The 21,195-nt window shown below is 46.3% G+C and overlaps 1 protein-coding gene across 1 annotated transcript; it reads right to left on the bottom strand.

The window, feature by feature from the left end:
• Positions 1-1,221: 1,221 nt before the first annotated feature.
• LOC148833600 (uncharacterized) lies at positions 1,222-20,761 on the bottom strand. The gene is made up of 12 exons (XM_088916789.1): positions 20,681-20,761; positions 17,731-17,814; positions 16,561-16,761; positions 12,376-12,471; positions 11,869-12,007; positions 10,466-10,525; positions 9,746-9,954; positions 8,893-9,081; positions 8,156-8,248; positions 7,660-7,801; positions 7,016-7,117; positions 1,222-2,719 (listed from the first exon to the last, which is right to left on the bottom strand). The coding sequence occupies exons 2-12, from the start codon at positions 17,812-17,814 to the stop codon at positions 2,676-2,678; spliced, it is 1,359 nt and encodes a 452-aa protein (XP_088772915.1). The 5' UTR covers positions 20,681-20,761; the 3' UTR covers positions 1,222-2,675.
• Positions 20,762-21,195: the final 434 nt, after the last annotated feature.

Genomic DNA, 21,195 nt, shown 5'->3' with positions numbered 1-21,195 from the left:
TGTAAATCAGACAGGCCTTATACTTAAACAAATCATTTTCTTTGAAAAACTACACAAATTACCCATCAATAACAAAACAAAAACAAGAAAACTAAACAAATCCCTTACCATCAGAGAGGACCACACAAACAAAGACATAAAAACCAGTCACAAATTTACCTTCAAAGACATTAGACTCACACCTGTTTTCCCCCTATAAAAAATGGTGGCTGTGCATCTGAGCTTTATAGCGTTAGTGGTTTCAGTTGAACAAACTTCACCTGCTGATGATTTGATTGTCAATTAGCAACCACCATTTCAGTAGGAGCCTTGAGCCAAGATGGCTGCCAAGTACAGAAGCCTGTCATGGCCAAAAGACATGGATCTTTGGAGAAAGCACACTCTGCACTTTACATCAAAGAGACCAAGAAAAATAATAAGGATATTGTCCATTGTCTCTGTTTGATTAAATATGCCTATCAAGTAAACCCAATCAACCCCATCCACCCAAATGTAGGTTTATTTTTAAGAATCCCTAATGGAAAAGTAAGATCAGAAGACAAATGATCCAAAATGGTATTTAAACTGATGTTATGTGATATCCATGTAAATGGACTTGTCTGGCCTCTTTAGAGCACGTTTCTTGATTTTAAATAGGGATGATTTTCTGCAGTTGGTACAATAGCCTGACAGTGTGGTTGCCTCACTTGAGTTTGAATTTGGTGCGGAGCATTTGCTGTGTGGAGTTTGCATGCTGTCCCCTTGACTAGTTTTTCTAGTGGCCACACTTAGCAATCAGACCCCTTCTGTAGCAGTTCAACAGGACATATGGTCTTCCAAACAGCTTCTCCAATGCCATCAATTAATCAATCAATCAATCAATCAATCAATCAATCAAAGCCCAGTGCCAGTACACGTTGCACTGTCACTTCCTCACTCAACCAACCAACCAACCAACAATTGATCGATTGATCAATCGATCGATCAATCGATCGATCAATCAATCAATCAAAGCCCAGTTCCTGTCACTTCCTCACTCAACCAACCAACAATCAATCAATCAATCAATGAAAGCCCAGTGTCTTCACAGTCATGGCTGGGTGTCTGCTGTGTTCTTTAGATTAGATGTGTGACGAAGTAACAGACACAATGACCGGTCCCTTTTTGAGAGGCACATGAAATCAAGTGTTTTCTTCTAGCAAAATTCAATACCACGGTTACACAGAATGCACAAGACCATTATTACCATTAAATGTTTTTTAATTGTTCATTTTTACAGCTGATTATTGAAGATGGGAAGGTGTTAGCAAGACGTTAAAGTGGGTTGGCTGATAAAAAGAACAGAACAGAACCGCACATCGGGCCTAGGTGTACTTCCTGGGTTTTTTTTTTAAAAAGGACATATATATATATTACAACAGTTACAATTCACAGGAAATAGAAATTCATCCGTCTCCCACGCTCCACACAAACATCTGAAGTTTTTTCATGGCTTGGGGCCATTTCAGGGATCAAGATCATTCGTCAGGCCGCCTTTCTTAAACCAGAGCCCCTCTCACTATGGATTCTACAGCACCAGTCGGAGTGAAGAGGCTTCATCAGCAGCACACCAGCTGTGTCGCCTCGAACCATGGACGCTTGTGCACTTGCACAAGTGTCACGATTATGGTCCCTCCCCCTTAAGGGCGCTCCGGCTCTTTCACTTCGGACCTGATTTTGTGCACATGCCCCCCATTCCAGCCTTCTTCCTGTCCCCCTTAAAAGCCAGACGCCCACTCAGTTCGGGGCTCTGCATTGATTCCCATATCGTGCGAGCCCGGGACCTGTATTCGTCTGGCTCCGTCATGTTTTTAAGTTTCTGTTCCTGTTCCCCCTGCCGGTTCCGACCCGGTTCCTGTTTTTAACCTGTCTGTTCTCGGATGGACCGCCCGGCTTTGGACTTTGCCCATTTTTGGATTCCCCATTTGTATAACCTCTGGATTGTTTGCCCCGGACTCACCCCTCTGGACACCTGTGCACTTTGGACACGCCCCCCGTTTTCATTCCCGACTCCTGCAGGCCTTTTTCCCCTGTGTTTTCCTCACTCCACCCCAGATCGTGTCATCTGCATAGGGTCTGAAAAGAACTGTTCCATTACAACAAGCCCCAGAGCCTCAGAGTCACAGCCACGACTGCGGTAGACTGCGGTAGAGACGGCCCAAGGTCCCAAAGGTCCTGGGTTCGAGAGAAGTAAGTTAGGTCAGTCCACATTCATCAAGACCTCATTTCATAGCAGTAGAAATGTGTTCGGTCACAAATTCACTGCAGACGGCATCAGGGGCTCACAGCTCGCTGGGTCACGACTGTCTCAGGAACGAGCGTCACGCCTGATAGTCAGGCAGGGGTGAAGGGAAGGACTGTCTGTGGAGAGTGGAGTCTGTAGCAAAGGCACTACATTTAAAGTGACAGAATTTCTATTCCTCTGCTCCTTCATCCTCCTCTTTATTTTGCTCCCCACAGAGATGCTATTTATTAATGCAGTAGTAAAACCAGTTATTTTAGCTTTATTGTTTGCAAAGGTGGTCCTAGCAAATCTTGAACACCGACCAGAATTGCAGAAAACACCCATAAAAGCAGATTCTTTTCAACACGAATTGTTAAGCCAGCTCTCCAGAGACTCCCAGGTTCCAGACTCGAAGGTCTGATCTGGTCCTCGCTTAGTACATCCCAAAGATCAGCCCAGACACCAGGATCAGCATCCCTGCAGAGAGCAGAAGCAACAGAGAGACGTTACCTTCTGAGTGTGAGAGCAGCTGTAGTTTTTTCAGGACAAGGCTAACCAGTTCCAGCAAAAAAAACACAATCTACAGGTGAATAAACATGTGAGTTCATCTGCATTTGATCTTGTCTGTACAGACCTGTGTTGGCCTAAAGCTCATATTCTGGGTGTTAACATACAGCAACACATGGGGTGGATTCACTGTACAGTTCAAATCTTCAACTCCAGCCCATCTTGGTGTCACGGATGTCGGAAAGGACGAACCGTAGAATGGCAGGAGAGTGTAAAAGACCCTATGCGTAGCGGCGAGACGGGAGTTAGCTGTTTAGCTGTTCAGGGAATGCCGTATAGAAACCTACGCCCTCAGGTAGCGGATGTGGGGCGACCTGGTGCTAGGTGGGTCTCAGAAAATCCAAACGTCAATGCTGAGCGAAGGCAAATGAAAGATCCAGAAATATATAGCCCCAGAGAGAGAGAAACACCGGAAGGACAGCAAAGCACCAGAAACAAGAGACAAGACAGAAAAGGAGCACCCTCTGGCAGCAGAGGGCGTGACACTTGGCTCAATATTATGTTCCTTGACGGGATAAAAACCCCTCGATATGCATCATCTTGTGTCCAGGGGCGTCCCGTTAGAACTCTGGAACAATATTTCTACAATAAATAAGCCATTAAAACACAAAACAGGTATCAAGACTAAAAAAAAAAACCCAGAGGAAAACAGAAAATACAAACTGTAAAGATGCCAAGAAAGGTATCAGGAATGAATATTGTGCATTTTTATTCAGTGACGAGAACATTTTCACTTTCAAGCTCATTTGCAAGTGAAACCCAAGGTACTCAGAAACTCAGGTATGACAGGCTTGGAGATAATAAAATCATTGTCTTTCAGCTCCTCGAGCTCACATGGTTGCAGTTAGCTGATTTGCAGCTTATACCAGCTGCACATCATTTGAATATCTTGTGTTATACCAGAAGCCCACATTCTGGATGATAAATGTTACCTACAGTGGGGGGATACACTGGAAATTCAAAGTGTTCTAATTTTAGAACATGAGTCCACAATATGCAGAGCGAAGAAACTTGTCCCTCAGCCCTATACGGCGCAACATGGAGGTCAATGTTGTGCCAGAAATTAAGATCCTTTGATCATCCCCAAAAAAAACTCATCTGCTTTGAATTCAATGTCTTTGGAAACGCAGTTTCCACAGAAGACTGACACCTGAAGAGGACTGTTACGCCCTCTGCAGCCAGAGGGCGCTCCTACTCTGTCTTGTCTCTTGTTTCTGGTGCTTTGCTGTCCTTCCGGTGTTTCTCTCTCTCTCTGGGGCTATATATTTCTGGGTCTTTCATTCTGCCGGGGCTCGGTATTGACGTTCGGATGTCCTGAAACCCGCCTAGCACCAGGTCGCCCCACGTCCGCTACCTGAGGACATAGGTTTCTATACGGCGTTCTCTGAACAGCCGAGCCCGGGCTAACCCCTGTCTCGCCGCTATGCATGGTCTTTTCGCCATCCTGTCATTCCACGGTTCGTCCCTTCCGACATCCGTGTCAAGGACGTTTGTGTGCCAGGTTCGTGAGCAAGAGATACCATACGGTATGTGGGTGCGATATTCTTTTTTGACGAATCATTAAGCTTTAACATTGTTCCACTTCCGAACTTCACACAGCACCAACAGTGAGCTGTGCTCAGCCAGACAATCTCCTTCAGGGTCCAGCAAGGTTTCAAGTGAGCCCAACACTTTCTAAGGGTTGTTATGGCTTTCGCTGCATCTCCTCCTGATCCTCTCACTCCCTTCCTCTGGACACTCTCTCTCACTCCCTGGCTGTGGGCACTCTCCCTCACTCCCTGCCTCTTACTGTGGACTCTCTCTCACACCTGTGTGCTCATTCCTGTGGACACTCTCTCTCACTCCCTGCCTCTTACTGTGGACTCTCTCTCACACCTGTGTGTCACGCCCTCTGCAGCCAGAGGGCGCTCCTTCTCTGTCCTGTCCCTAGTTTCCGGTCTGCTGTCCTTCCTGTCCCTCTCTTTCCCTTGGGCTATATATTTCCGGGTCTTGCACTCTGTCCTCGCTCAGCATTGACGTTTGGATGTCCTGAGACCCGCCTAGCACCAGGGTGCCCCACGTCTGCTCCCTGAGGGCATAGGTTTCTATACAGCATTCCTGAACTCTTTGCACTATGAGCCCGGGCCTTTTTCCCGTCTCGCCGCTACGCATATGGGTCTTTTTCCGCTCTCCTGCTCCCCACAGTTAGTCCCTTTGGACGTCCGTGACAGAATGCTGAGCCACCTGCTGACCCCGCGAGCGGCGCTTTTTGTCTTGCCGCAGTTTTTTCTTGTTCTCTGGGCTGTTTTTTTTTTCAGTTCCTCTATTCTAATCGCTGGATATCACTCCGATCTTCCTTGCCTGTGAGCGGGTCCTGCACCTGGCTTTCCTCGGGTAGATCACTCCGATATCAGTGATTGAATGTTGAGCTGGCTTTCCTATTCTTATTACTGGATATCACTCCGAGCTTCTGTGTCTGGAGCGGGTTTTCGTGCCTGGCTCTTCCTGGTCTTGCTCTCTCCGATATCAGTGATAGAATGGTAAGCTTTCTGCCGTTTCTCCATTCTTTTCGCTGGATATCACTCCGGGCATCTGTGTCTGTGAGCGGACTTCGGTCTGGCTTTCCTCAGGTTGTCCACTCTGATATCAGCGTTAGAATGTGAACGTGCCTATTGCCCAGTCTGCGGTATTTTCCCCCGGGGTTTTTTGCTGTTTTTTCTTGTTTTTTGCCTTTTTGTTTTGATTTTTTTTTCTTCCTGGTTTCCCCTCCTTTTTGGTCCCCCCTGCTCTCTGTGTCTCGGAACTTTGGTTCCTACCTGTTTTTGGGTCCTATCTGTTTTGTGTAGTTTGTCTCCCTGGTCTTTCCCAGGTTTTTGTCTGTTGTGTTTGTGCTTGTGTACTTTTTTGTTTTAGTCTCCGGAGCTCTTCTCTACCCCCCCTTCCTCCACCCAATAAAGGTTTATACCCCGGAGGAAGGGGTAGCTCTCAGCCGTGGATTCCCGGAGGTTTCCTTTCAGTTAAATGAGGTTTTTCCTCCCCCCAGTGCTGGGCAGCTCATTTATTTGTATGGGCGTCGGGAGCCGCACATGAAGGGGGGGGTACTGTCACGCCCTCTGCAGCCAGAGGGCACTCCTTCTCTGTCCTGTCCCTAGTTTCCGGTCTGCTGTCCTTCCTGTCCCTCTCTTTCCCTTGGGCTATATATTTCCGGGTCTTGCACTCTGTCCTCGCTCAGCATTGACGTTCGGATGTCCTGAGACCCGCCTAGCACCAGGGCGCCCCACGTCCGCTCCCTGAGGGCATAGGTTTCTATACGGCATTCCTGAACTCTTTGCACTATGAGCCCGGGCCTTTTTCCCGTCTCGCCGCTACGCATATGGGTCTTTTTCCGCTCTCCTGCTCCCCACGGTTAGTCCCTTTGGACGTCCGTGACACTGTGTGCCCATTCCTGTGGACAATCTCTCTCACTCCCTGCCTCTTACTGTGGACTCTCTCTCTCACCTGTGTGCCCATTCCTGTGGGCACTCTCTCTCTCACCTGTGTGCCCATACCTGTGGGCACTCTCTCTCTCACCTGTGTGTCCATTCCTGAGGACACTCTCTCACACCTGTGTGCCCTTTTCTCACCCTTCTCTCCCCCTCAGACCTGAAGAAGCCTCTGTAGCTGGAACAGTGTGTTTCCTCTTTCTGTTGTTCAGTGGGGAAGTAACCACTGCCTGTTCCCTTGCAGCTCATGCACACTGGTGCAGCTCCCTGCTCACACTTTTTAATAGTGTTTGGTCTTTTACAGGATAGCATGGTGGCTCAGAGGGTAGCATTGCTGCCTCATAGTGCTGGGGTCCTGGGTTCAATTCTTGGGGTGCTTTATGTTCTCCGTGTGTTTGCACGGGTTTCCTTCGGGTGCTCCGGTTTCCTCCCACAATCTCACAAAAGATAAACGGGCAGGTTAGTTGTCTTCTGTGAAAACTGACCCTGGTGTGAGTGTGTGCGTGCCTGCATTTGTGTCTGTCTGCCCTGTGATGGACTGGTGTCCCATCCAGGGTGTACCCTGCCCTTCTCCCGTTGTTTCATGGGCCATGCTTTGGCACCCCTGTGACGCTGAACTGGATTATTGATGGTCCTGGGCATCACAGCCTTTGAAGGGGCTCATGCCACTCTGAAACGGGTTTCTGGGAATGGAATTCCAGAAATGGACTCCTGATGAGCCTGACAAAGCAGGAAGATGTCTTACCGTACACCGTGGTGAGGGCAGGAGTGCTGGTGCTGGACAAGGACAGCACCAAGTCCACTTTGCTATTAGTTCGGAGCCGGACATCGGGAGCGCTCAGCGTGTCTGTGAATTGTACGATCAGTAAATACCATCACTGCTAAGAATGAGCATTTGGCCCATCTAATGACGACGATCAGCTGACTGATCAGAGAACGTCATCCTGATGGGATCATGATTGAGTAACGTGTTCCACACCCCCACCTCCCACAGTATAAAGACTCTTTCCTGACTGGAGAATCTCATTCAACCATTTCTTAAAAGAAGCCAGATTCAGCAGCATAACTGGGTAGCTTGTTCAACATTCCCATAACCATTTGTGTAACGCAATGCCCCCAGTTAAGTTTTTACTGGTCTCTACTGGACCATAACTGTAGGACCTGCCATTTCAGCTGCTAGCAGTCTTTTCAAGATGACATTAGAAATGAAAATGAAACAAAAAATGAGAATGCTCAAACGTCCGACCCCAGGGTTTTCATCTGTCAGTTTGTTGGGAGAAACGATAGAATCGTGCTTTAGTGGTCTGAGCTGGATTGAAGTGGGATTTTCATCTGCCTGGACCTGATAACAATGAGACTGAATTTCCTCCCACCGGAATGATAACTCACCATTCGTAAAATTCCCAACAGCCAGGATGACATAGTACTGTGTCGCTGCCGCCTTGCCCCTGCTGGTGAGGATGTTTCTTGCAGTGAAGGAGCACTGGAGGATGTTGCCATTCAAAGAGCCTTTAATGGTGTCAGTGTCGTTCTGGAACAAGGAAGATCAGGTAAGATGAAACACGGAGAACATACCTGAATAAAGAGTCACTATCCGACACTATGGATTTTAACACCAAGACTATGCAAATTGATCCATTTAGTCACTAAGATTTATTCTTTCAATTCAACCCCTCACTGAACACAGCGTGTGCTGTTGTCTCATACTGAGCCGGCTGCATCCGGAGAGGGCTGAGGACAGAGTTCCTGCTCCTACAGCGGCTCTGGCCTGTCCAGGGGTCCGGCTGGATAATCACAAGGAGCTGGGGTCCCCCTCCACCCCAGTACTCCAGCCCGGGGTCAGAGCCCTTTCACAACATCCCAGTGTTGCCACGGAGACAGTTACCACGCTCTTTTTCACCATTGCGGATCCGTTGTAGTCTGCGCGGAGGAACCTCAAGGTCTTGTTCTGGGCCTGAGCGCACACGTAGGTGTCTCCCTGCGGAGAGAAGGCGAGTGCTGAGCAAGGCACACCGGTACAGTCCCACGGCCAATCTAAAACACCTTGAAAAGGGGGGCACGGTGACACAGTGGGTGGCATTGCTGCTTCGCAGTGCTGGGGCCCTGGGTTCAATTCCTGCGGAGCTGTCAGTGTGGAGGTTGTATATTCTCCCCGTGTTTGTGTGGGTGTCCTCTGGGTGCTCCGGGTTCCTCCCACAGTCCAAAGACAGGCTGGTGGGTTAATGGGCTTCTGGGGAAATTGGCCCTGGTGGGAGTGTGTGTACGTGTCTGTGTTTCTGTCTGTGTCTCCCCTATGAGGGACTGGCGTCCCGTCCAGGGTGTACCCCACCTTGCGCCCGTTGCTTGCTGGGATAGGCTCCGGCTCCCCGCGACACAGTACTGGATAAAGTGGATTAGAAAATGGATGGGTGGGTCAATGGATGGGAGGTACGGAAGCTGCTTGTGGATTAGTGGACAGATTGACGTGTTGCTATTGACTGCTCCACATTTAAGTCTCGAGCGATTCTGCGCCCCAGCGCAGTTTTGAAAATGCATTATGGGATTTTACTTGAATTGCAAGGAAGGAGCTGGCAATTTAAAGCAGGGCAGAAGAAGGCACTTGACGACACACGGATCTCTCACCGTTATGTTGTCGGAGGACAAAATGGTAGCAATGTAGCCGCTGGAGAGCCCTCTGAGCTCAAGAAAGACCCCGCCCAGTGTGCTCTTGCCAGAAACAAAGAGACAGTCTCCAGTGTCAGCCGGGTTACAGTTTTTAGGAACCGCCTGGCAGGTTTTAGTCTTTCCGCAATTATCGCTGGTGATAGATCCCTGCAGATGACAAAAGCAGACATTGGTTTATCGGAATGTTTTCTGTTTTCCTTTGGTTTGACTCATTTGTTCATACAGACATGCTTGAAGTATTAAATCACACCCAGGTATTTCTAATAACATCCCTCATTTGAAAGGCAGCTAACTGCACTTGGTTACAGGTTCGTAATTCAGATTGCCACAGCCTTTTCACCGTCTGAGCGTGTCAGAAAGGTCAAAGTTCAGATGTGAATAAAGATTCCATAACGTACAGAAAGAAAGAGACCAGAGACATTGATTTATCAAATTGCAAATTAATCTTGGACCTTGAACATATATAGAACATCTTCACATTATGTGTGCCAACTCTAAACCATCTAAATTAGAGCTGAAGAGCTCTCTACATTATTCTAAGGTGTCAACACGTGTGCTACATGATCAAGAGTAACCATGTGCTTCATATATGGTGGACAGTTTGAGTCAATTCCAAATGGAGTCTTTTACTATCATTTTCTATCAGTAGTTTAGAGAGGCACAGTGCCAAAATATCAGTGCAGTCTATTTTTGTATTCATTTAGATAGCTGGGTGCTTTACTGAATTCATCTGAGTAGCAAATTATCTGTGTGTTTTGAGTAACAAAATACGTGGATTTAATTACTGCAAATAACATCACAGTTTACTTACTGTGAGAGCTCCAATCGTAGTAGAAGGAACCATTGAATTAGAGCTGGATGACACTGTTGGGTTCAATGACATTGTAGAGTTGGGTGCTGATGTTGTGTTCAATGATATTGTAGAGTTGGGTGCTGGTGTCATGTTCGATGACACTGTAGAGTTGGAAGATGATCCTGTGTTCGATGACATTGTAGAGGTGGGCGAAGCTGGAGTGGAAGCTAGAGAAATGTTGGTTTGTTAGCGTGTGCTGTCCAAGTACAAATAATAAATACAAAATAAAGGAATGAGCTAGATGTACTCTACCTAGGGCCTACTGTTGGACTTCTCAATAATGCTAAACCTGAAACATTCTAAATGCTCCCCATAATCCTGAAACTCCTGGCACTGGAGTTACTCACTCACAGTAAAGTCAAGTTTTTTTTTCAGAAGGTGTGGCGGGCTTGTATGATTTATTTAAACCTCTCTATAGTTGAAGAGATGAGACTTTCATGTGTACCTTCCAAGTCCTATTATAGATAATGTATTAACTGGTAATGTTGCCGGGCCATTCAGGAAAAGTTTGTATAATTTGTCTTTGTAGACAAAGGTGCACCATTGACTGTTTGTTTTCTATTCATTCTTTCCATTGCTGTGATGATGAACAAGACCTGAAATGGCTTAAACTGCTACGGAATAGTGGCCATTATTTTTCCCCTATAAGCTGGGATGATGTGCAAAGTGGTTTCTTACCATTTGATGTGACTGACAGTAGATCCACTGCACTGCTGCTTTGGAATTTAACAGATGTTCCTGAAATACGCAAGAGTTTGTCCTCATTAACTGTTGCTACCAAGCATTGTACACATTGTACACATTGAGGTGACACAAAGCACAATTTTACACACATTTTGTGGTCATTAAGTAACTATATTTCTCTCCTGAAGTTGTAACAATTTAGTGACATGTTACTTTGCTTCATGGTGGTTTATAAGTTTTATCAATACCATACAGACATCTGTCCTGGCAGTTTGGAAATTCCAAAGACATTAGATGAATGTGATTAATAAGACACTACTGGTTATAGTGATTGTTACAACAGGATATCAGTGTTTAGCCTCATCAGGTAACATGTTCAGGATAGATGTTTGTTATTTGTTCTTGGAAATGCTGTTGGATGTGCTCTTCACCTGTTTGGGCAGGAGAGCTCAAACAGAGACAACAGACTGTTCTTGTCTGGGAATGTTCATAAGGCAGACTTGTCAGATGTCTAGTGGCCTCAATAATATATTTTGCAAGCCATCCTAACTCACCCAAACCCAACAACAACCTTTCTCAGCTCAACCCAGCCTACCCCAACTCAACTTTCCCCAACTCCCAACCAGCCTATCTCAACCAACCCAACCTACCCCAACTCAACTTACCCCTCCAGCCTATCTCAACTCAACCCAACCTACCCCAACTCAACTTACCCCTCCAGCCTATCTCAACTCAACCCAACCTACCCCAACTCAACTTACCCCACCAGCCTATCTCAACTCAACCCAACCTACCCCAACTCAACTTACCCCTCCAGCCTATCTCAACTCAACCCAACCTACCCCAACTCAACTTACCCCACCAGCCTATCTCAACTCAACCCAACCTACCCCAACTCAACTTACCCCACCAGCCTATCTCAACTCAACCCAACCTACCCCAACTCAACTTACCCCTCCAGCCTATCTCAACTCAACCCAACCTACCCCAACTCAACTTACCCCACCAGCCTATCTCAACTCAACCCAGACTTCCCAAACTCAACCTTACCCCAGCTAGCTCCACACCAACACAACACCATATCCTGATCCAACACTAGCCTATCTATCCAAACTTCACCCAAAATCAAACTATATCAGCTCAACCTATCTCAACTCACCTCACTCCAACTAAACAACAACCTATCTCAACTCATTAACCCAACCACATTAATGCTGGGGATTGGACAGAAAGGCTAGGTGTTTCTCTCTGACTGTTTCTGTCTGGGAATGATCAGAAGCTGTGTAATCATGTCGTGATGTCTAGTGGCTGAGTTGTCTGCTGTTCATTGAAATTGATGTTCCTTACAAACAGAGCAAGCACGTAACATGAGGGACACACGATCACAGAAACATTACCATTTGTAACATTCCCAACAGCCAGAGAGATGTTATAGAGTGTTGTAGCTGTGCCATTTGTTGTGGTGAGATTTCTCACATTGAAGGTGCACTTAATGACGTTGTCTTTTGCAGAGCCAGTGATGTTGTAAACTGTGTTCTGGAATGAGAGAGAGTTTTAACAGAGTGCTTTAACCTGCTTGTCAAAATGCAGGGCTTTTGCAGGTATCCTGACTGTACATTTAAATGAACATGCTTTTAAAATTACTTAAGATGAAAAAGTTCACTTAGTCACTTTCAAATGTGTCTTTTTATAGTGTATTTTTGTTGAAAGGAGAATTTTCAGGGACACGCAAAGACATAGAAAAATAATGAAGACAGTGGAACAGACAGCTTCCCTGATAATTCCAGTCCAATCTCCTGTCTCAACATTCCTACCTGACTCAAACCAGCTCACCTTAAGGTCCCCTGAACCCCCAACACTGCATACACTTTGTGGGTACAGACCCACCAGATAAAGATACTTACACTGAAATTTTTTTGATTCAGGCTGGATCCATTGTAGTCTGCACGAAAGAACGTAACTGTTCCATTTTCACCCTGAGCGCATGCAAAGGCGTCTCCCTGTGGAGACAAGGCAATTTCCGGGTGATGGACTGAGCAAGCCTGTCTACTGTCATCCTGATAACCCAGCAATCCCCAGCTGAACCGATTCTTCCAAGATTCAAGATTCAAGATTTTTGTGTGTAAATAGAGAATACAGCCAGGGGCTGAGGTAGCAGCCCTGGGGGCCCCTGTGTTGAGGATCAAAGGGGATGAGGTTTTGTTTCCAGTCCTCACCACTTGGGGTCTGCCTGTCAGGAAGTCCAGGACCCAGTTGCAGATGGAGTTGTTGAGGTCCAGACCCCTGAGCTTGACCACCAGCCTGCCTGGCACAGTTGTGTTGAAGGCTGAGCTGAAGTCAATAAATAACATCCTGGCACAGGTGCTCCTCTTGTCCAGGTGGTGTGAAGGGCCAGTGAGACAGCATCGTCCACTGACCTATTATTCCTATAAGCAAACTGCAGGGGGTCCAGGGAGTCCGGGACAATACTGCTGATGTGTCCCATCACCAGTTTCTCCATGCACTTCATGACTACTGAGGTGAGTGCCACCGGGCGGTAGGCATTCAGACATGACACCTTGGTTGCTTTAGGCAGGGGCATGATAGTAGTCCTCTTGAAGCACAGTGGGACAGTAGACAGGGATAGTGACATGTTAGATATTACAGTGAAGACAGGGGCCAGCTGTGCTCCGCATGCCTTCTAAACACAGGAGGGGATGTCATCAGGGCCGGCAGCCTTGTGTGGCTCCACCTTTCCGAAAGCTCTCCGTACCTCCTGTTCAGACAGCTGCAGAATAAATTCCCCTAGCTCACTGGGCGTTTTGTATGAAGTGTCTGTATTGTGAGCGTCTTCATCACTGAATGAAGCAATCAGTGATTGTTTCAGTGACAGCGTCAAGGAGCTAAATGTGTAAAACAAATGTGGATTTAAACCATAACTTAAAAATATGACTTTGGTAGTGTTTATCCAGTATTTATGGCATCTTGACAGGCAAGCCTATATCTTGGACTAAAATCTTCAGTGTTACTGTACCTTTCCATGCTAGATGCATTCTGGAAGAAGCCAGATCCTTCTCTTTTTGTTGCAGTACTGTGAGACACAAATTGCCTAAGTTGCAAGATTGATCCTGTTCACATTATTAATTAAATAATGGAGGATCTGCTCACAGCAAAAAGTGATAGAGTGGTGTAGCGGCAATGCTTGTTAATAAGACAGAATTAAGTGTTGCTGTGCTTTCCCAAATGATGCCCCATCTCTCTCTTCATCTCTGTGGTGCAGCCACAGAGAAACTATTCCTGCAGGCTGATTTAAAGATGTTTTCTTTTGATAAGGGACAGCTCCCAAATGGGGATGCACTTAGCTAAGCCTGGCTATCATGATCAATGGTCATCCATTGGCGCCTATCTGTCTAGGGAGTGCCAGATGGACATCTGGACTGCATTCCTAAGTGTCAGGAGTAAGTGACTCATATCTCACCTTGATCAACCAATCAGGGACTGGTAGGGCTGAGTAACCCACGTGGGACTCTGATGCCCATGGAACTTTCAGCCAATGAACGAGCTGAAGTTCCTCCAGGTAAAAACAGGCAACACAGAGGGCCTGAGAGACTTCTGTGGACTTTTCTAAAGGGAATTCAAAGGAGAATTCCAGGGCAGGACAGCCCAGGAGCAGAAGGCTCCCAAGGGCAGGACATTCTCGCAGCGCGCCTCCTGACCATCCTGAGACTCAGCCCGTACAACCACGGAACGGCCAGTGTGTCCGAGTGCCAGAACTTTGCTTTGTTCTAAGAGTCTAGAGCGGAGGTTGCCAGAGAGTAACCAGAGGATCCACCCGAGGTTAGCATCAGCAGCAAGCCTCATGAACAGGTTGGAACTGTGGACAGCTGAATCACTATTCAGAACTAGCGCTTCATCAGGAACAAACCGGTCCTCTTCCTGACTTGCTGGGACCCACAGTCATCTTTTCTCCTGCGCACAAACTTTGCTAGTTAAAGCCAACACTAACTAGCCAGTCAGTGAGCATCAGCAGCGCACCGTCGCAAGCCGCACAGCACAGCCTGGCACGGAGCCAGAGAGCCCGCAGGAGATCTGAATCCCCAGAGATTGGATGAGTATTCAACTTCAATGCATTACTGCTCGAGAATTCAATTGTTATCCCAACCAGTTGATATCAATTTAATTCCTAAGAGTTATGTACTTGTTTTGAGTATCCAATGTAGAAGTTATAACCAAGTTCATTTACGAAACGGTCTAAATGAATGATATACTGAACGTATGTCCTCTTGATATGTGTAACTCTTTGTAACTGACTGAATATATACCTTTTGTATTCTGATAACCCTCTCGATAAGATCTGTTAGGTTTATATGCATATTCTATGTATTAATAAATGTATCCTCGTGTATTAGTACCTGTGTGTGTGCGTTGTTTGAGTTATATCGCATGGTTGGATTCTAAAGCCATCAAAAGAATCAATTTTGTGATTTACTGCTACAATTAATAATTGTCCCAGTAAATGCCCAAACCCTACAGAACTGGTGCCTTCAGAGAGCACACTACAGTGGATTGGAGTGGCTGCACGCTGGGTAGTCCTGCATTGAACTTGCATTGTTCCAGTTAGTTGGTGTTTCTCAATAGGGATGGATACATACATATCAGACACGTTAAACACAGAATTCAGAGGGGTGGAGCTGCTCAAGATGGTGTGGAACAGTGTTTAGCGTCTCCTAATAATCCCCATCTATGAACATGGCTTCATCACTCCATTCTCCTCCCCAGTGATAGCTGGTGTGTGGTGAGCAGACTGGTGCACTTTGGCTGCTGTTGTATCATCCAAGTGGGGCTGCAGATTTGGTGGTGGTAGTGGGATTCCCCATTACCTGGAAAGCACTTTGAGTGGAGTGTCCAGAAAAGTGCTGTATAAGTGTAAGGAGTTATTATTAGTTACGAACAAATAACTATCAGATGCTATCAGAAGATTCTTAGCAAACATGGATCACCTGCTTTACAGGGATGTTAATCAACTGTACATGGGAGATAGTATAGGCAGGTTCAGTTGCCAGTAAAAAAAATGTATTGTTCAGTGGGGAAAGGGAGAGGAATTATGCATTAATGCCACAGTTCTGCTTTGTTTTGTAGCAGTCAATTTTTGGTGTGTAATGTTAAAATCCCAAAATGTACAGATAATCTGTGGGCCCTGGGGTTGGGCAATGACTCAACCTTGAGAATTGTGCTCTCTCTCTCTCTCTCTCTCTCTCTCTCTCTCTCTCTCTCGAGAGAGAGAGAGAGAGAGATGGGATAGGAATGAATGACGTTCTGGGCAAATGAGCATGACTGTGGCACAGCAGACATCTTTTCCGAGCTGATCATCACTTGATAGGACCATACCCAGGCGGTGTGGTGGCTCTGTGGCTAAGGAGCTGTGCTTGTGGCTGGAAGGTGGCTGGTTCAAATCCCATGGCAGCCAGAGGAATCCTACTCTGTTAGGCCCCTGAGCAAGGCGCTTCACCCCAGCTGCTCCAGGGGTGCCATATAAATGGCTGACCCTGTGCTCTGACCCCAAGCTTCTCTCCCTGTCTGTGTGTCTCATGGAGGGCAAGCTGGGGTCTGTGAAAAGACAAATTCCTAATGCAAGAAATTGTACATGGCTGATAAAGTGATCTTATCTTTTAAGGCAAAGAATCCTGCTCAGTCCTCGCTCCCCTTAATAATATCACTGCCTGCAGCTGCTCCCCTTAATAGAAGCAGCTATATTAGGTCACGCAGATGTTTGGTGTTTGTCTCCGAAGCTCGCCTTACATTGTAGATAAGGTGCCAGCTCCTTTTCTCATGCTCGTGAGAAGAACAGGAAAGCCCTTTTCATTTTCCCCAGAACTTTGCCAACTTTCCTGTTTCTCAAGGCACTTAGATCCCTCCGAGAGGACCCCTCACTGGTCCATTATCTCCAATCAGAGATCTCGACCCAAGTCAGTTCCCCTGCAGGTCCAACTTTAAGACCATCCTGGTGAGCCCCGTTACAGCCGTGTCATCGCAAAAACCACACGGGGCCAAAGGCTTGCGTTCTCTCGCTTGGCCAAGATAGCTGACGGGTCAGCTCTGGACACACGTACCGTGCTCACACCTCCTGTACCCAAGATGATGGCGACATAGCCGCTGGATGTGCCCTGGAGCTCAAAAGAGACACCGTTCCTGTCCACTGGGTCTCTAGCGGTGGACGCAAAGAGACAGTCTCCACTGGAGGCCGGGTCACAGCCTGTGGGAGCCTCAATGCAGAATTTAGTAGTTCCACAGCCATTCCGGGTGATGTTTCCCTGTGGAGAGTGAGACAGGAATAAAGAATAAATATATCAGCAGCCACAACTCACAGCTGGCAGCCCCACTGGAGCTCAGCAGGCGTAGGTCTGGTCAGTACCTGGATGGGAGACTTCTGGGAAGGTTGCTGTTGGAAGAGGTGTTAGTGGGGCCAGCAGGGGGCGCTCACCCTGTCCTGACTCTCCCTGGTCATTGAAAATCCCAGGGTGTCTCTCAAAAAGAGTAGAGGTGTAACCCTGGTGTCCTGGCCAAATTTCCCCCTGGTCTTTACCAATCATGGCCTCCTTATAATCCCCCTGTCTGCTCTCCTCCCCACTGATAGCTGGGGTGGGGTGAGAGTACTTGTGCATAATAATAATGCTTATGATTGTCATGTCATCTGCCAAATTGCTTTATACCATACAGTGTTGCGGGAATACAGAACCTACCCGGCAAGCAACAAGCACAAGGCTGGGTACACCCTGGACGGGTGCCAGTCCATCGCAGGGCAAGTGCAAGCCATCATACATTGACTGGCCGCAGTAAAGGCCGAGGGGGAAACTTGGCCCAGACACCGGGATAACTCCCTGCTCTTTTCAAGAAATGCCCGGGGATCCTTAATGACCACAGAGAGTAAGGACCTCGGTTTAACATCTCAGCCGAAAGACAGCGCCCACTATTGTATAGTGGCCCTGCCACTATACTGGGCCATTAGGACCCACACAGACTGCAGGGTGAGCACCCCCTACTGGCCCCACTAACACCTCTTCCAGCAGCAGCCTTAGCTTTCCCAGGAGTCTCCCATCCAGGTACTGACCAGACTCACACCTGCTGAGCTCCAGTGGGGCTGCCAGCTGTGAGCTGCAGGGGGATAGAGCTGCTGGCTATAATAATAATTATTATAATTATTATTGCCCAAATAGACTGTGTTTCACGACCGCTCTGCCTGTCGACGGCCGCGAGACAGCGAGCGCGTGGAGGCCTCTCACCGTGAACGGAGCTGCCACAGTCTGTCCGTCCACAAGAACCGTCAGGCCCAGGAGCAGGAGAGAAACACTGAGTCTTTGATCCATCTGGAGGAGGAGAGGAATAGGATCGTTCCACGTGCAGAGACATAGACAGGGTAGTTCATCTGCAGCAGAATCCCAAAGAAATCCACCAGCAGCGTATCAAGATTGACTCATTGGCTAAATTCCACTGGTTATTTAAAGGATAATCCTGAATGAAAGGGCCCAACCCTATAGTATAGTAATAATAATAATGATAATAATAATAATTGCTTAAACTTATATAGCCCTTTTCTTGACACTCCACTCAAAGCGCTTTACAGGTAATGGGGATCCCCTCCACCACCACCAATGTGCAGCCCCACCTGGACCTAGTAGTGTCATACCCTATAGATCTGGACAATGTAGTATCCTGTAGTATCCTATAGTGCAGCAGACTACCCAATAGTCCAATACAGTTTCACACAGTGTTGAACCCTGTAGATCAGAACAATTTAGTGCCCTGTAGTATAGTATAGGATAGTTCCCTATACTGCACCAACCTCATAGCACAGTGTAGTACACTATAGAATAATGTAAGGAAAACTTTATAGCACACTGAATTATCCCATACAACATCTAAGTACCCTAGAGGACAGTCCAGTTCCACACACTACAGGGAAGCAGTGTAAAGTCCAGTGCAATGTAGTACATTAATCTAAAGCAAGGTACCCTATAGAACAGTAGAGTTCTGGACAGCGCAGTACAGTAGCTTATAGTTGTAGACTGCAGTTCCCTTTAGCAACACAGTAACCTACTGTATAAACAGTACAAGGTAGTAGACTATAGTAGTATAGCGTAGGAACCTACTGTACAGAACTGCAGTACACTATAGTAACATAGTAACCTATTTTATATTGTAGTACACTATAATAGTAGAGTGCAGTAACCTACAGAAGAGTGCAATACCCTATAGTAACAGGGTAACCTATAATACAGTACAGTGCAGTATCCTATAGCAGTAGAGTGTAGTAACCTATAGAAGAGTGCAGGACGCTGTAGTAACAGAATGACCTATAATACAGTACAGTGCAGTACACTATAGTTGTAGAGTGTTGTAATGTACTGCAAAGGGCAGCACTCTATACAGTAGTATAATGCAATACAGTGCAGTAAACTATAGTAACAGTATCCTATAAATACAGTACAGTTCCCTGTGGTAGTACATTGTAGTAACTTTAGAAGAGTGCAATATCATATGGTTACATAGTAGCCTATAATATAGTACTGTGCAGTATGCAGTAGTAGTACAGTGTAGTAACCTATAGCGGAGAGCAGTACCCTATAGTAGAGTGTAGTAACTTATACTAACATAGTTACGTACATTATAATGCAGTACTGTGCAGTATGCTATACTTACCGTATAGTAACCTGTAAAAAGGTGTTACTATAGCACCCTATTGGAACATAGTAACCTATAATACAGTACTGTGCAGTACACTGTAATAGTAGATGCAGTAACCTATAGAATACAGTACCCTGCAGAAACACAGTAGCCTATAATACAGTATTGAGCACTACGCTGTAATATTTAAGGTAGTAAGCTATAGAAGGGTGCAGTACCCTATAGTAACATACACCTATAATAGTACAGTGTAGTAACCCATAGTAGGAGCTTCTCATTTCATTCTGGGAAGGGCAGCTCTGCACCCAGTTACATGAGAAGTAAGAAATTCTGGCATCTTTGATATGCACTGAGATGTGTTTCTAGGTATTCAAACTGAGACTATGAGAGACTTTTGGAAAGAAGTGATGTATAAATACACAAAGCCTGAAGCATTACAGCACCACTAAACACCGCTCCAAAGGGTAAGGCGAAGGCATTGAAAATCCTTTGGATCAGAGTGGCTTTTGAAAGCTTTAAGGCTTTCCCTTTAGAAGATAAGTGGAAAATCATTCAGTTAAAGCCAAGATCAAGCATCTTTCCATGACGTTTCATAAGTATATAGAATAAATATAGAGTAGAAGCCTTTGGTTGAAAAAGAGTATTATGTAGGTTACCATTTTGCCATTGTTTCAGCAGGAGCTGAGGTGGGAATGTGTGTCACATTCCAGCTTTCTTTTAATGCTGAAAAACCTCTGTCTACATCAGGAATTACAGCACCACAGCCTGACACATCCATTATGTTTATTTTCTGACACGTAACCATCTAACCCCTGGACAGGGTGGTGGCGGGCCGCGATCTAACCTTCAGTCAACGTGCTGGAGGTGGGTCACACCCAGGACAAACGCACACGCGGACACCCACGCCCACAGGGGACAATTAAGAGCTGCGATCCACCGAGAGTGTGGGAGGAAAACCGCCGCGCCCAGAGGAAACCAACTTAACCGTGGACAGAACATGCAAACTCCACACGACCGGTGCCCTAGACTGGAATCAAACCCCAGACCCAAGAACTCTGAGCTGTGACTACAAACTGCTAAATGACCAGGCCTCCCTGTTAACTAAAGGTATCCCACTGTACTGCCACAAACATATAATACAGTGTAAATATATTCATGTAAATATGTACCTGTATTATACACATTACAAGTAAATATGCACTTGCATATATATTTTACATGTATATATAAATTCCTGCTGAAAAGAGAAGAAAGAGTGAGTGTGTGAGGTGTGATCTCACACCTGAAGAAGGCTCCACGGCCAAAACGTTGTGTTTTCTTTCCTCTCTTTTCAGCAGGGAATAAACCTATTACTTGTTCCCTTGCAGCCCTATGCACGCTGACGCAGCTCCCCACCCGAACTATATAAATTCATATATATTACGAGTAAACGCACATATCTTCTGTAAAAGCTGAGTGTGCAGAAGCACAGCTGTAAGCGAAGGGGACGTTAGAGAAGCAGGACGAGTCAGAGTCAGCCCGAGCTCAAGAGAGTGGACAGAGTCTTGCCTTGTTCCTGCAGGTCAGCTGTGGGGCTTCTCTCCAGCGAGCCGCAGTGTCTTCTCTCCTGTCCAGATGCGGAATGACAGGTTCCTGAAAAGGCTGTGCCTTTTGTATCAGGTGTTTCGTGTGACACAAAAGAGGGAGGGTTCCAGCCAGGATGCTCATACATTTTGAGGCTTACTCATGTGACCTTTATGTGTTTGTGCATATAGCCGGTTTTTGTTCCTACGCAGTTTGTAAATTTAAAGTCTTTAGTCGTTCCCTGACTACAAATGGAAAATGTTCTTTACCATTCTATATACCGCATGATATAGACTTTCTCTCCTGTGGGGGAAAACCACTGTTTTTATATCCAGAGCGCAGTTTGAGTGCAGGATGTGATGAAGCCAGCCCGCAGATAACACCTGAAAACAGTAAACGTTCAGAAGCAGTTTTTATTTCCATAGCTATCATGATAGGTACTGTATATCACAACTATCGTAGGTGTCATGAAAAACCAAGACCCAAATGCAAATTGACCG

Source organism: Atractosteus spatula, chromosome 5 (assembly GCF_055471065.1).
Source record: "Atractosteus spatula isolate fAtrSpa1 chromosome 5, fAtrSpa1.hap1, whole genome shotgun sequence".
In the NCBI taxonomy this organism is placed as follows: Eukaryota; Metazoa; Chordata; class Actinopteri; order Semionotiformes; family Lepisosteidae; genus Atractosteus; species Atractosteus spatula.
This window is presented reverse-complemented; position numbering and strand designations above follow the sequence as displayed.